Raw genomic sequence first — 15,364 nt, 5'->3', positions numbered from 1 at the left:
TAGGGCTTCAGAGAGAAAAGCTACATACACAGCTGTATAAAATTTACTGCAGTTTAAATTGCAAGCTGTTTGAGTTTTGGTCCATTACCACAACTTTTATGGGATCACAACTAGGATTTCATATTTTTCCCTAAAACAGGCGATCCCATTGTGACGTAGCATTCTATATGTTTATGGAAATATGCTTATAAGTGTAAATATAACATAACTGAAATATGCTTTATGCTAGATATGCCATGTAACATATCTTTGCAAAGGTTATGATCAACTGAATATATTTATCCTATATGTATGCATGTATCATTTTTATATCTGAAGTTATGAGCGTTGGCTCTATGCTTGTATTTGAAGTGTTTGCTGTAGGAAACACAGAAGGGAGGTTTGGCTAACATACTGTGAAGGGACTATTCAAGTAATTGGGAGTACTTAACTAACAATGAAATTTGGGAGACACCAATCCACATCTGAGCTTTCCTGGGAACGTTCAAACTAACATGTAAACAATGGCAGCGGCCTGCAAAAAGCTGAATAATTCATGGACATGTGACTTGCCCAGGTGGCTACAAACTCCACCTTGTTGCTGTGATTTTGCACAGAAGAACAAAGGGGTTTCCACCCACAAGAGAGAGAATATAGAAGGCCCTAGAAGCCTCTCCATTTTGGTCTTCAGCTAGCTCAAGAGATGGTCTCTCCACCCCAAAGAGATGCCTAAAAGAAACTGGAACAAAGGACTGTAACTACCAGGGTGTGAGTGATTGCTGGACCCAGGCCATAAACTACAACGTTGGTCTGAAAAAGATTGTACCTGAGATAATATTTAGGGTGAGAAGTTGATATTTGTAACTAGATCCTTAGTGTATTAAGTTAGCCTTGCGTATTTTGATTTATTTTATATAGTAACTTACCTTGTTCTGTCTATTATTACTTGAGAAACTACTTAAATCCTAATTTTTATACTTAATAAAATCACTTTTGTTTATTTATTAATCCAGAGTAAGTGATTAATACCTGGGGGAGCAAACAGCTGCGTTATAGTGGGCAGACAATTTATGAGTTTACCCTGTATAAGCTTTATACAGAGTAGAACAGATTTATTTGGGGTTTGGATCCGATTGGGAGCCGGGTGTCTGGGTGCTGGAGACTTGCTAAGCTGTTTTCAGTTGAGTCTGCAGCTTTGGGGGCATGGTTCAGACCCTGGGCTGGCAGAGAAAACGGGCTCAGAGGTAGTCTCAGCACATCAAGTAACAGTCCCAAGGGGGTCTCTGTGACCGAACCCGTCACACCCATTACTAAAAATATAATCAATGATAAGCAGGGGGGGGGGGGGGAGGGTGTGAGAGAGAGGATCTAGTTTCATTTATTTGTAAAGTATACAGATGTACTATTTCAATCTCATTTGAAACAAACACAGACTGGATCCAATCCATCTTCCACTGAAGCCAGTGGAAAGGCTCCATGATAATTTATCTTCCTCCAAAGGTATGGAACATTTTAGGATACCTAGCTATAGTCATACTCCCCCTTACATGGAAGACAGTTAGAATTCTCTAAGACAAGCTATGGAATAACAAGACACTTCAGTAAGTGGGGTGATTCCACTGGAAAATTCCATCTATGCATTTATATATCACACTAAAACCTGAACAGCCAGGCAGCCACAAAGTGGAAATGAAATGATGCTGCCTCAGCATGCAAAATAGGAATGACACTCTATAGAAACAGCAAATAGGCCTGGAGGCAATGGGCAAGAATCAGCAATGCTCTGTTAACTCAATATCAGGTTGATAAAGCAATTTTGTGGAAGTTTTGCTTGTTTGGTAAGAAGCTGGAATTGTTTCTCAGAAGACCAGAAAACCCTCAGCAGATTTCCAATGCGTTTTAAAAAAAAAAGTCCACTTTCTCTTAGGTAGATTTTTGGTGTGGTTCCTGACTATTTCACCTGTACTGTGTATTTTTCAAAACCCCTTGTACCTTTGCACTCAATAGCAGATGGGATCTTTTTTAGCCTAATCTTCCCAATTACAATTTCACAGTCTCACTTTCCAAAGTCTTGGGTTGGAGGCTGGTGAAGCAGCTCCGTGGAGTTGTAGTGAACAACACTAAGTCTCCCTCCACCCCTTAGTCAACTCTGGATGCATGGAGGAGAGCAGGGGGTATTTGCTTGATATTCTCCCTGATGAACAAATGGGTTAGGAGAGGAGCAGGGAATGGGAGGATCCCTGGCTCTGCCTCCTCCAAACACCAGCCCAGGTGTATGGGGAAGAAGTAAGCTACTCCAGAAAAAGTGGTGAATTAATTTACTCCCCTCCCCGAGCAGGGAGCAGGAGAGGGATTGTGACTCATCAAGTCACGATTCATTCTCTGGTCTGCTCCTGAAGTGGTGAAGCTACAGCCTTCCCCTTACTCAGGGCAGACTGTAACATTACCGAGAAGCTGGATACGAGTCAACAGTGTGCCCTTGTTGCCAAGAAGGCTAACAGCATATTGGGCTACATTAGTAGGAGCATTGCCAGAAGATCGAGGGAAGTGACTATTCCCCTCTATTCGGCACTGGTGAGGCCACATCTGGAGTACTGCGTCTAGTTTTGGGCCCCCCACTACAGAAACGATGTGGACAAATTGTAGAGAATCCAGCGGAGGGCAACGAAAATGATTAGGGGTCTGGGGTACATGACATATGAGGAGAGACTGAGGGAACTGGGGTTATTTAGTCTGCAGAAGAGAAGAGTGAGGGGGGATTTGATAGCAGCCTTCAACTACCTAAAGGGGGGTTCCAAAGAGGATGGAGCTAGGCTGTTCTCAGTGGTGGCAGATGACAGAACAAGAAGCAATGGTCTCAAGTTGCAGTGCGGGAGGTCTAGGTTGGATATTAGGAAAAACTATTTCACTAGGAGGATGGTGAAGCACTGGAATCGGTTACCTAGGAAGGTGGTGGAATCTCAATCCTTAGAGGTTTTTAAGGTCTGGCTTGACAAAGCCCTGTCTGGGATGATTTAGTTGGGGTTGGTCCTGCTTTGAGCAGGGGGTTGGATTAGATGACCTCCTGAGGTCTCTTCCAACCCTCATCCTCTATGATTCTATGAACACAATTCATGGGCAAGTAAGAGGAATGAACCCACCGATGTTTGTTGGTGAGAGCAGTAAGAGAAAGTTAGGAAAAGGGGCTCTGTGACAGTTTATATCATTATGTTCACCACTTTACAGCATTATGACAAATTCTGTACAAAGTATGCCTTGTGAGGTATCATTTGAAAGCTCATAATCTGCTGAACATTACTGTCCTGATAAAGTGTATGTACCAACATTGTATGTGAAGTTATACGATTTTACTGTATAACATTCCTGTAACATATTCCAAGTTAGAAAAGCAGGCCCAAACACAGTTTTCCACAGTTTTCAGAGACAAAGACACATTGGTAACCCAGCAAGCTGTTAATGGACTATCACCTGCTTAAACGGCCATTCTCTGGCAGAGAAGGCATGAACAAAAAATTTGCATTTCATCTGAAGGACAGTTCAAACCTCAAGTCCACAAGAGACTGTTTGTCACCATGATTCAGCAAGGATGTTTTTAGCACAGGGAATTGCATTATAAAGAGGGAAGAAAAATGCTTGACCTCACTCTCCTCCTTCATTTCTGCTCATGACATCAATGACTTTTAAGAAACTAAACTGGGGATGGGGGCTGCCAGCTGACTGCAAAGCTTATGCTGAGAGAAACCTTTTTGCTTTTAAGTTCACTTAGCTTATTCAGTTTATTTTCTTTGTAACCAATCCTGACCTTCATGCCTTATTACTTGTAGTCACTTAAAATCTTTCTTTTCTTTCTGAAGTTAATAAACTTGTTGCACTGTTTTAGCTAACCAATGTGTATGGATTAAAGAGTGTGGGAAACTCCATTTGGGATAACAAAACTGGTGCATATCATTTTCCATTGATGAAATGAGGACTTCATGAGAGCTTGTTTTGTCCAGTAGTGTGCTGGGCCATACAAGAGGCACATATCTGGGGGAAGTCTGGGACTAGAGAATCTGCTAGTGTTCTTCTGCAGTGTAATTCATGAGTGGCTAGTTAGTAGTATTCAATACAATACAACTGAGAGCACGTTACATGCTGGAGGCTGTGTATTAACAGGTCAAGCAGTGTAAAAGGCATCCCAGGTTGGAGAACTGAGGAGACACAGCGGTATTCAGCAGTGCTGATTGTACCCTGGGTATGTCACCAGCTCCTGCAGAGGAGAGAGGTGAGAGCCAAATGTCCTCAGCTGCTCTCTCAGGTGAGGCCCTTGGCAGTGAAAACAAAGGTTCTAAGTTTCAGAGTGGTAGCCGTGTTAGTCTGTATCAGCACAGACAACGAGGAGTCCTTGTGGCACCTTAGAAAGGTTCTAAGGTTCACTATACCACAACAAAAGTGTAAAGAGGCAACAGGGACTCGGAGAGATTCGCCAAAACGGAAAAAAAAAAAACCAGAATATTTTTTAAAAAACATCCTTTAAAAATTCAGCTGTTTTGGTAGCTTAACTCTGGCTTTGTACCTTATACAATAGCTGGTTGGATGGGGGTGAGGTAAGAATCAGATGCTTCTGTCTTGCTTCACAGCAAATTACTGTCAAAAAGTTCCCAGAGAAATGATGAGAGCATCATAATTCTTGGGGCAATTCTGTATGAACGCTTGTCTTGATGGCATCTCACTGTGAAGCAAGATCTGTAAGTAGATTGCATAGGCTTTCATGAAAATAGATGCTTGGCCATGTCGTCATTCACATTGGGTGTCTGCAGTTATCTTTTGGCTAAGAGAGAAGTTAGCCCAGAAGCAGATGTCGTTGTGGGAGGGAGAATGGGGACGTGGGGATTAGGAATTTATGGCATGGAGTCCCATTTGAACAATTTATATGAAAGAGGAACCTGAGCTTCCAGGAACCCTGCAAAGATGAAAATAATAACTGATCAAGTGGACGCAATGGTAGGACACGATGGTGATGGGAGGAATCTTTAATAAAAATGGGAAAAAAGAGACAGACACAAAAAAACTGGAAACAGTATGTTTTCTGAATAGAATATTTCTTTCTTGCCTAAAAATAGTGAATATATGGCAAATGTTCCCAGGCAGAGCTGAGGAATAGGTTTTTGTTCCCTTTCTCTGAGGGCCAAATTCAACACCCATTGAAGTGAATAGGAGTCTGTCCTCAGACAGGCTTTACATCAGGCCCCAGGTCAGTGTGGAGTGGACATTGCTTTGGTAATAGACATATAGGACACACATATTCAAGGGAAACGTCACATGAATGTAGGCTGCATTAAATGGTTGACTTACTTGACTCTACAACAATTTGGCATGTCACAAAACAACACTGTTTGGCACATCCACCCAGCATGCCTTACAACTGTGATTACACCAGTGCATTCTGGGATTCTTAAAGCCTCTATCCCATGATTAGGGCCCTACCAAATTCACTGCCATGAAAACACGTCACAGACCATGAAATCTGGTCTTTTGTGTGCTTTTACCCTATACTATACAGATTTCACAGGGAGACCAGCGTTTCTCAAATTGGGGATCCTGACCCAAAAGGGAGTTGCAGGGGGGTCACAAGATTATTTTAGGGAGGACGCAGTATTGCCACCTTTACTTCTGCGGTGCCTTCAGAGCTGGGTGGCTGGAGAGCAGCGGCTGTTGGCCGGGTGCCCAGCTCTGAAGGCAACACCCCGCCAACAACAGTGCAGAATAAGGGTGGCAATATCATACCATGCCACCCTTACTTCTGCGCTGCTGCCTTCAGAACTGGGAAGCCAGACAGTGGCGGCTGCTGACTGAGGGCCCAGCTCTGAAGTAAGGGTGGCAATACCATAACTGCTACCAGCCACTGCTCTGCAGCTGCCCAGCTCTGAAGGCAGCGCTGCCGCCAGCAGCAGCGCAGAAGTAAGGGTAGCAGTACCGGAACCCTCCCTACAATAACCGTGCAACCTTCCCCCACACAACTCCTTTTTGGGTTAGGACCCCTACAATTACAACACCATGAAATTTTATATTTAAATAGCTGAAATCATGAAATTTACTATTTTTAAAATCCTATGACCGTGAAATTGACCAAAATAGACTGTGAATTTGGTAGGGCCCACTTATGATGCCCAAAACTGCTGATGGGAGCAGGAGCTTTTTCGTTACTTCCAACCATGAGCTACTATGTTGTGGCATACATTCAGGGGGATTGGATGTACAAGTGCACCTGCAACCATTGTGGCTTCCCCCTCTAGTGCAAAGAAATGACTGGAGACTGCATCAGTTCAAGCATCCAATCAATGCTTGTAAAAGGCCTGGGATGGCAGTCCTATGCAGATGCAAGGCATGCTATTCTCATTGCAAGCTCAAGGGAATCCATACAATGGTTTGATGAGGTGACTTTTCATGAAGTAAAGACTGACCCTTCTTATTTAAAGCACAATAGCTTGAACCAACTCCTAGGTCTTATTCAAGGTTAAACTGCAGTGATTAAAATATTAACTCTGATATTTTTACAGGGAGGTGCAAAGGCTCTAATGCACTTTTTAAAAGAATGTTTGCTTTTATTTAACAATTTCACTTAGTACAGTTATGCTGTTAGTGTAAAGAGGGAATAACTTTGTTCAAACTCTCATAATTAATCAACCCCATAAGATACTGTATGCCTGTTGTGAAAGACAAATAAAGGAAACAAAAAGGCAGGCGAACATTAAACTGAGCAGGTGTCTAAAGAAGATAAGCAAAATACAATTGGGACAGCACGGCTTACATGAAAGTAAATACACATCTACCTCGATATAATGCTGTCCTCAGGAGCCAAAAAATCTTACTGCATTATAGGTGAAACCGCGTTATATCGAACTTGCTTTGATCCCTGGAATGCGCAGCCCCACTCCCCCTGGAGCACTGCTTTACTGCGTTATATCTGAATTCGTGTTATATCAGGTCGCGTTATATCGGGGTAGAGGTGTAGTGTCTGTCTAACTTGTCTGAATTCTTAGAAAGAGTTAACAAGGCAGCAGGTCAATGAGAACCACTAGATATAATCTAGAATTTCAAAAGGCTTCTAATAAGATCCCTCTCAAGAGGCTGTTAAGAAATCTTGGTTTTACTACAGGGTGAGGGGTAAAGTCCTCCCGACTTCTATGTCTTAACACCATATGGATTAGAAACAGATTAAAAGATAGGAAACAAAGTGTAGAAATAAATAGCCCCAGTTCTCAGCACAGAAAGAGGTTAATAGTGGGATGCCCCACAGGATCAGTGTTGGACCAGAGCTGCTCATGAATACCTTTAATGATTCTGTGGCCTGTCTTTTTCTGGTGTTCCCTGCTTCCAAGATGCTGAATAAAGCCACAAATTGTTCTTTTAGATTGAGAGCCTTAATAGCCATAGTTAAACTATCCAGAAGAAATTCTAAGATGTGTGGGACTTTGGCTGAGTTTAGGGACACCACAAGCTCTCTGCACCACTATTTAAACCTGACCCATGAATCTGACTGATTAGCTGAACATCCTGAAACTTCCCTTGTCCAAAACAAATGAGGCCTGTTGCAAACAGACTGTTCCACTTTACTGTTTGGGATGATGGGAAATGGGACTGCACTGCACCATTGAGGGTAGGAGATCCAAGGTCAGGAAACAAGGCTGTCCCGCAATACCAACTTATAGTCTGTGTTCTATACAATAGTACATTTAGGTACTTTATGGGACTATCATGCCTTCTTCTAAAGCATCCAGAATACACCAATGTCAAAGACAAGATATCAAATGAGACGGACCATTGGGCTGTTCTGATATCGCAATTCCTATGTTTCTACCTTTTTAACAACGGATCAGAAGCTAACTGGGACTCATTCGTAATACTGTGTTAAATGTCAAATTAAACCAGTATCAGGAAGCTCAAGAAGGGAAAATCTTATTATTAAGCTCCTTTCACAGTCACTGTGGGTCTGCAAAAGGAAACTCTAACTCCTTTCACAAGCTTAAACCATGGCTTCTGAGATCATTGCAAAGTTAGCCTCAAATAGAAGCCACGCTCTTCCGATAAGAGGCTGTAACTTATGCATCTCTAGAGACCCCATATGGAGGCAGAGAAAATAACAGCCTCCCCCAAACAGTGGAAGTTATTTGTAAAAGAGCTGCTGTGTCCTGTTTCACTGCATTTTGTTCAAACAATGGACACTTTCAGGAAGAGGAGGATGAACAGTTAAATCCTCAGGATTGGTTTTATCCTCTCTGCTTCTCTTTTTTTTCCTATTGTGACATTTTCTCAGCAAAGAAAGGAAAATTGAACTCAGTGCTCAGTCTTCTTCTTCCTATTATTATTATTGATATTGTAGTAGCTCCTAAAGGCAAGGGGAATATAGTGATTGGTATGCCCTATGGAAGCCCAACAGGATGTTTTGGTGGCCTCACTCAACCCTGTAGTTGCCCAAGAGATGTGGGTTGCTCCTGTTGAGTCCGATGCTGCAAGGTGCTGAGCACTTCCTGCGAGGTGCAAATGGCCTCAGCTCCCATGGAAGCTCAGTGGGAGACAGAAGGTGCCTATGCACATCTCAGGATTCGTCCCGGTCTCTCTCTTTTTCAATCCCTCCAGCTCTCCTTTGCTGTTCTGTAAACCTATCTCCTCTCCCTTCTTTGAGCTCCCGCCTCCCCACTTCAAGGCCAGGTTTAGCCTGCCCTGTAACCTCTCTAGAGGATATGTGCTGTCTTAAATAGTGATAGGTACTATTTTCTGTATTGCTCCTCCCCGCATGATACAGACATGTGTAATCACAATAACAGGGAGGGGAGAAAAACACCTTGGGCTCGATTCCCTACTCCATTCTACCTGTCTTACAGCAGCATCACACCCTGGATTCCAGAGGAGTTGCCGCCATGTAAAACTAGTGCAACAGAGAGGAAAAATCAGGCTCCCTATTTCCTTTTTTTGGGATTACTTTTTAAACATTTAGGTGCATGATCTATGAGCTGCTAAATGCTGTCCTCTCAAACACAACTCTGCCTCTGGCATGGGTAACTGTTTTCAGTGCTTTCTAAACAAAGAATGGGAGGCAGAAATCATTACTAAGTTTATCACAAAAACAAATTAGACTTGCACAGGTTGATCTGAGAAAGGAATGGTCTGAAGAACTTTCCTACCGGACGGACTCATTCATCAGTAAGAAAAGGAAAGATACTGAACAGTGTGTGTTACGTTGCAAGATATTATTGAGGTAAATAACTTAGTAGATTTGAGAGGAAGGATGGTCCACTGGTTAAGGCACTAGACAAGAACTTGGGAAACCTTGCTCCACCACAGATTTCCTGTGTGATTCAGGCAAATCACATAGCGTCTCCATGCGCCAGTTCCCCATCTGTAAAAGGGAGATAATAGCATTTCCCTACTTCAAAGGGGTGTTGTGCGGATAAATGCATTGAAGATTGTGAAGTGCTCAGATACTATGGTGATGGGGGGAGGGGACACAATAAGAACCTAAGATGGACAGATTTCAAAAAACAAGATTAGCCATTTATATGAATGGAAATAACATTCTGCAGTTGCACTAGCCAAGATAAAAGTTAGAAGGGTGCTCAAACCTCATGTGTGTATAAATTGTTCATCAGGTAGAGGTCAGAATGAAATATCGCCCCATGGCTTAGTACAAACATAAATTATGCACATGCAGTATGATGTTTTTCCTTCTTTTACAGCATGTAGTAGTGGCCCAGCTCAGAGACAGAACAGTGGACCAGAGACTGCTAGTCTGTTTCTTTGTATTTAACATGTTTATTACGGTAGTGCCTAAGCTTTAGGGCAATTCTTTTTAAAAGTATGATGTTTCTCCTTTGGAGAAGAATAAAGGAAAGATTAACAGTACAATGATTATATAATTTTTTTCATTATGGATGCAAAGCAAACTGGAATAACAAGTCAGAACCAAGAAGAACAGGAAATGACACTCAGGCTGAAATCAGGAATAAATCCTGTTCAATCATACAATATTCAGGTGGAGCAAATGTATTAAAAGATGTAAATGGACATGCCAGTGAATGTTAGAGAGACAAGGTGAGTGAGGTAATAGCTTTTATTGGACCAATGTCTGTTAGTGAGAAAGACAACTTTTCAAGCCATACAGAGCTCTTCTTCAGGTCTGAGAAATCTGTTCCACCTTGCATTTTGCTGGGACGCTGGGAGTACCTTTCCCAGACTTGAAGAAGAGCTGTGTGGGGCTTGAAAGCTTGTCTCTCTCACCAACAGAAATGGGTCCAATAAAAGAGATTAACTCACCCACCTTATCTCTCTAATATCCTGGGACTAATACAGCTAAAAATGCACTGCATATCCCAGTGAATGTGCTAGATAAACATGAAAGGATAAGGAGAACAAAAGATGAGTACAAAAAGCATGCTTTAATGTAATGCGTCATCAGAGATGGGCATAATTTTTGTACGTGGGAAATAGCAGGGGGAAAACTGTTGGGCTCAGACAAAGAAATGCTAAAATAGCTAAGTGCATACTACTGCAGCCATGATTAATATATTAAATGCAGATGGGGGTCTCAATATGCAAACAACATGTATTACTGAAGTTTAAACAGTTAGGCAGCAAAAGGAAAGGCTGTCAAATAATGCTGTAATTTATGGGCCATTGTGATTGTTTTACTAGCCCTTAAATATACACTTTGGCTACCTTCATCAGAGAAGTGTGTCAATGGTCTACCATGAAAAGGCATTACAATTTTGGGCTGAACAGGAACAGAACTTTCTGACAGGCTGTTCCCAATGCCTACATCTAAATGTTCGGCGTCTATTAAAAAAAATAAATTGGGTAGGACTGGATTGGTCACGGAACTGATAAGAGGATACAGAGCCTCTCTCCTCTAGCCATTTCCATTGCAGGGACTTAACATAAAATATACTGAAGGCCTCAGCCCATTTTCTAATGGACAGATGCTCACATTCCTAAAAACATCTTAGATTAGAATAAAATAGAAACTACTGCCTCAAAAGCAAGGCCAAAAACTCAATGGTCATGAAGATAAACCATGGCTAGAGGAAAGGGGGGATTTCCAAAACAGGGCTGGGCAAAATGGGGAAGCATGCACTGATCCTACTCATGTTATACTCACAGCTGGTCCTAGAGACATGTGAGGCATCCACTGTTAGCGGACACTTTGGAAAACATTGGCCTAAGCAACCTGCCCAAAGCCAAAGAGGAAGTCAGTGTCAGAGCTTCGATTAGAACTCCCAGGAATTCCTGGCTCCCATTTCTGTGCTCAGATTGCATGATTATGCCTCTCTCCCTTTGTCTATCCACACCAACACAATCACAGGCTAATAATCAGGTTACAGTTTCATACCTCCAGGACCTGATTATCCGAATTCAATCTCCACTTAGGCAGGTGCACACACTTGCATTCTTTGTGTACTAGTACCTGAACGAGCAAGTGACAGCATACATCACCCACGTGTGTAGTCATTAGTTCATAAAATGTGCCTGTACAGGAACAAGGCCCCACTAAAAATTAGACCTTTATTGTCCACTGCTATATAAATTTAGTGGTCTCATTGGGATTGTTGCTGCTATTTACATAGCACCGCAGATGTATGTGGCAACTAACAATGGCTAGAATACATGCAAAGTCCCTCCCCAAAAGAATACAATATAGCAATGGGAGTAGTGCACAATGGAGTTGTGTGCAGGTGTTCATGCATGTAAGTACTGCAGAACACGTAGGTATTTAGGAATGATAGGAAGGAAGATGGGGTTGGCACTTAGCCAATGTTTGTTGTGACGCTGTTCCAAGCACAGAAGGCACAAAGTAGAGAGAGGGTACGGATGCTCTCATACCACGGTGATAAGTGCAGTACAAGAACCGAATTACAAAGCAGAACAGAAAAAAGGGTGTGGAGAGGGAACTGAACTAGGAGCAGGAAAACATGGATTCTATTCCCAGCCTTGCCAATGACCTGCTGTGTGACCCTGGCAAGTCCCTTCACCTCTCTGTGCCTCCGTTTCTCTTCCCACCCTTTGTCTGTCTTGTCTGTTTCGGATGTAAGCTCTTTAGAGCAGGGATTGTCTCTAGCTATGTGTCTGTACAGTGTCTACCCCAACAGGGCCTCTACGAGCTACTGTAACAAACACAGTAATAATAGGAGAGAGGCTTGGACAGACCAGAGAGAAGAGGGAATGGTACAGGAAGAACTGAGGTAGAGAAATACACAGGAGCAATGATATAAGAGTTTTGAAGGTGCTAATAAAACTGAGGAAGGGCAATTTAGAATTGAGTCCTAGTAGTTTCAAACAGTCAGTTTCATGGAACATTTTATTCTATGGTGAAGTCCTAGCCCCACTGAAGTCAATGGCAATGACTTCAATGGGGCCAGAATTTCACCCCTGTAGGTATCGCATTATTGTTACAGGTTAACATGCTAGACATCTGATGCAAAAGAGTGAGAAAAAATGTCATGTAAAACATTGAACCTTTTATTAAGATCTACTCAGATCTTTACTTTTATGTCCATTGAGTATCATCAAAATATAAAAAGAAATATTAAGCATACCCCAGCTCCTAAACTGAGAGAGATTATTTCATCCTCAAAAGCAGAATGAGTATCAATATGAGGAGGAATTCCTATAACACAAAAAACAGAGAATAAATAAATAGTCACTGCAATTATAATGAAATTCCATCACTTTTAATATAATCTCCCAAGTCCCATTTTCACAGCTGCCCACATGTAAACCACAACACAGTAACCTCGTGCATTTTTATGCCTACTATGTGTAGTGCAGCACTACAGCAGATCAAAAAATGGAATTTCCTTCCTCTCCCATGGGAAATTCTGATATTTCAACAATTGTTTTCATCCCAAATCAACATTTGTTTTCAAAACGCACTGCAGTAGCTCAGCCAGAGGGAGACTCCAGTGCATCATGGGAGACAGTCTGGTCAGAGAGCTGGGCCCATGGGGAAAATGGGGACATGAAGGACTTGGAAATACAACTTCCATGAGGCACTGCAGCTGCTCTGGCAGACACACAGATTAACGTCGACCTGACCCCAAATTAAACATTTTGTTTAGATTCTCCTGATCAAAACTTCTGTCAAAATTGAGCTCTTCCTGCAGAAAGTTTTGATTTTTACGGTGTCCCATTTTCCAACAGGAAAATATTTTGTTTTAATTGTTTTGGCCAGTCCTATATACAGTGCCAATATCAGAAACCAGATTTTACCCCCAGATGCAAATGTATTTGACTTCCATTAGTTTCAAGAGGAGCAATGTATTTAATCACCTACAGAACTACATAGGTTAAGCTTCTTACAACAAGTTCGCTATGTTACAACATGGTTACAATATGAAGTGTAGAAATTCTGCCCTCAGAAATATATTGAGGTCAGCCTGATAAAAGACATGTGCATCTATTATATTTCTTTGTAGCAGCATCCAAACACTCCAAACAGGATCTCATTGTGCCAGGAGCTGCACAGACACATACTAAGAGACAATGGCCTACATTTTTGAAAGTGAATAGAGATTTCAGATGCCTGAATTTTTGGATCTTCAATTTGAAATACCTTATAGACGCCTGATTTTCTCAAAGTGACCTCAGAAAAATCAAGCCCATTTAAAGGTAGCCACCCAAAAACTGAGGTTCCCAAAATCACTAATCATTTTTGAAAACTGAAGTCAGGGTCCCTGCCTTGAAAAGCTTAGAAGGTAGGGATAGAATTTGACTCAGTACAGATACTGGATAGTATTTATATGAATGCACTGGATTGCACATACCGTACGCTAATTAATGTCCTAAATGATTAGTGCTTAAGAAAGGTTTTATACATATCCTGTATTTATGAAAGAAAGTTACAATTCATACTAATTAATTCAGATAACCCAGCCAGCAGCACATAACCATACCAATTTAACGGGCTGTCAGATATGTGAACAAACAGGGTCAGATGTCTAGACCCTAAGACGGCAGATACTATGTACACTGTCAGAGATTAATTCTGGAAGGGAAGTGTTTGTCCTTCATTCATAAGGACAAACCAGATATATTCCAGAGAAGGGAAAGCCAAAGTCAGGTACCTTGCCTTGATGACTGAACTCAGCAAAAAGCACAGTATACGCTTTCCCCTGTGGATGCCTGAGTGGAAGTAACTACCTCTTCTGTCCTACTGAGTCTGGAAGAGATTGTTGGAGCAGCACTCCTCTCCTCCAGTATGGGGATACAGTTTGCATCACCCAGAAGATGCTCTCACATGTACTTATAGAAGGGGGCTTCTTGTTGCTGGCAGAACATGGCAGGAAAGGTTGGAGTTTGGCCAGCCCGTTGAAACTCCTGCAGTTATACTTGGACCAGGTGATTTTCCTGAATCTGTGTCTCAGGAAGTGAGTGAAAAATGTGTTTGGTTGATCCTGTCATACATGGACTGTTTACCTCTCCAGGTTACCAACTCTTTTATTACATGATCAGCTTCCATGACCTGGCCTAAGACGCTTGGGCCAGATTCTAATCTCAGTTACACATTTTCAATACCAGGGTATCTCTAAATCTCCCAAGTTAGGAAGACTGCATCCAGACACTGCCCTCAATTCATGAAAGCATCCCTGTGGAACTTGGCAGATGCAGAAGTGCGGTCTCTGAATCATAGCCATTGTAGCTGGTTTTCTGTTTTCAATCCTAGATAAAATATTGAGTTTGATTTTTTTTAAAGGGCAAATGCACTTACCTTGTCCAGGTTCATACTGGTTTATTGTCAACTGATCAGGTTTATGTTTGATATATCCCTGCTTCAAGCACTTCTCCAGAAGCGTGCTGCAAATTTCCGGGAGCCCTGTTAGTACAAACAGAAGTATAAACCAGATGTTTTCCTACTCTTTTTTCCTGCTTTTGGTGAAGGAGAAATCTATCAACTGGACAAAATACACAGAAATATGATAAAATACAATAGGCAAAATGGGGCTTGTAAGTCTGTGCACCTCATCAATTACACAGGCAATTTTGTACTCACTATGATGTGTGCATGGAAATAGCAGGTCTAATCCTGCAAACCCTCTACGTGTGTAACTTGCACAGACTATGAGGAGTTTTTAGAAGCCCTCCACACACAAAGGACTGGCAGCACTGGGCCCACTGTTTGCATGCGGAATTTCTATTGTCTGTGAACATAAATAACGGGGTGCCAAATTCAGTGTCACTGAAATCAATGGCAAAATCCCCATTCACCCCAATGGGTGCAGAATTTCACCCAGGTGCACAAGTGCTTTGCACAAAATTAAAGGCTGAGTTAAGACCCTGTCTTAGGGCAGTCCCTGCCTGGAACACCCTCCTATGCAGGCTGCTGAATGACAGACATGCCTGCCTCAGTTTCCCT

General features: G+C 42.1%; 1 protein-coding gene across 12 annotated transcripts in view; it reads right to left on the bottom strand.

The window, feature by feature from the left end:
* The window catches only part of ALKBH8 (alkB homolog 8, tRNA methyltransferase), an 88,078-nt gene that overhangs the window by 50,720 nt on the left and 21,994 nt on the right, over window positions 1-15,364 (bottom strand). For all 12 annotated transcript variants that reach the window (XM_065581502.1, XM_065581512.1, XM_065581501.1 and 9 more), the window contains 2 exons: window positions 14,720-14,824; window positions 12,549-12,619 (listed from right to left, as the gene is read on the bottom strand). In XM_065581502.1, coding sequence (XP_065437574.1) covers window positions 12,549-12,619; window positions 14,720-14,824 — 176 coding nt within the window. The remainder of the gene's footprint in view (window positions 1-12,548; window positions 12,620-14,719; window positions 14,825-15,364) is intronic.

Source organism: Chrysemys picta, chromosome 1 (assembly GCF_011386835.1).
Source record: "Chrysemys picta bellii isolate R12L10 chromosome 1, ASM1138683v2, whole genome shotgun sequence".
NCBI classification, from domain to species: Eukaryota; Metazoa; Chordata; order Testudines; family Emydidae; genus Chrysemys; species Chrysemys picta.
This window is presented reverse-complemented; position numbering and strand designations above follow the sequence as displayed.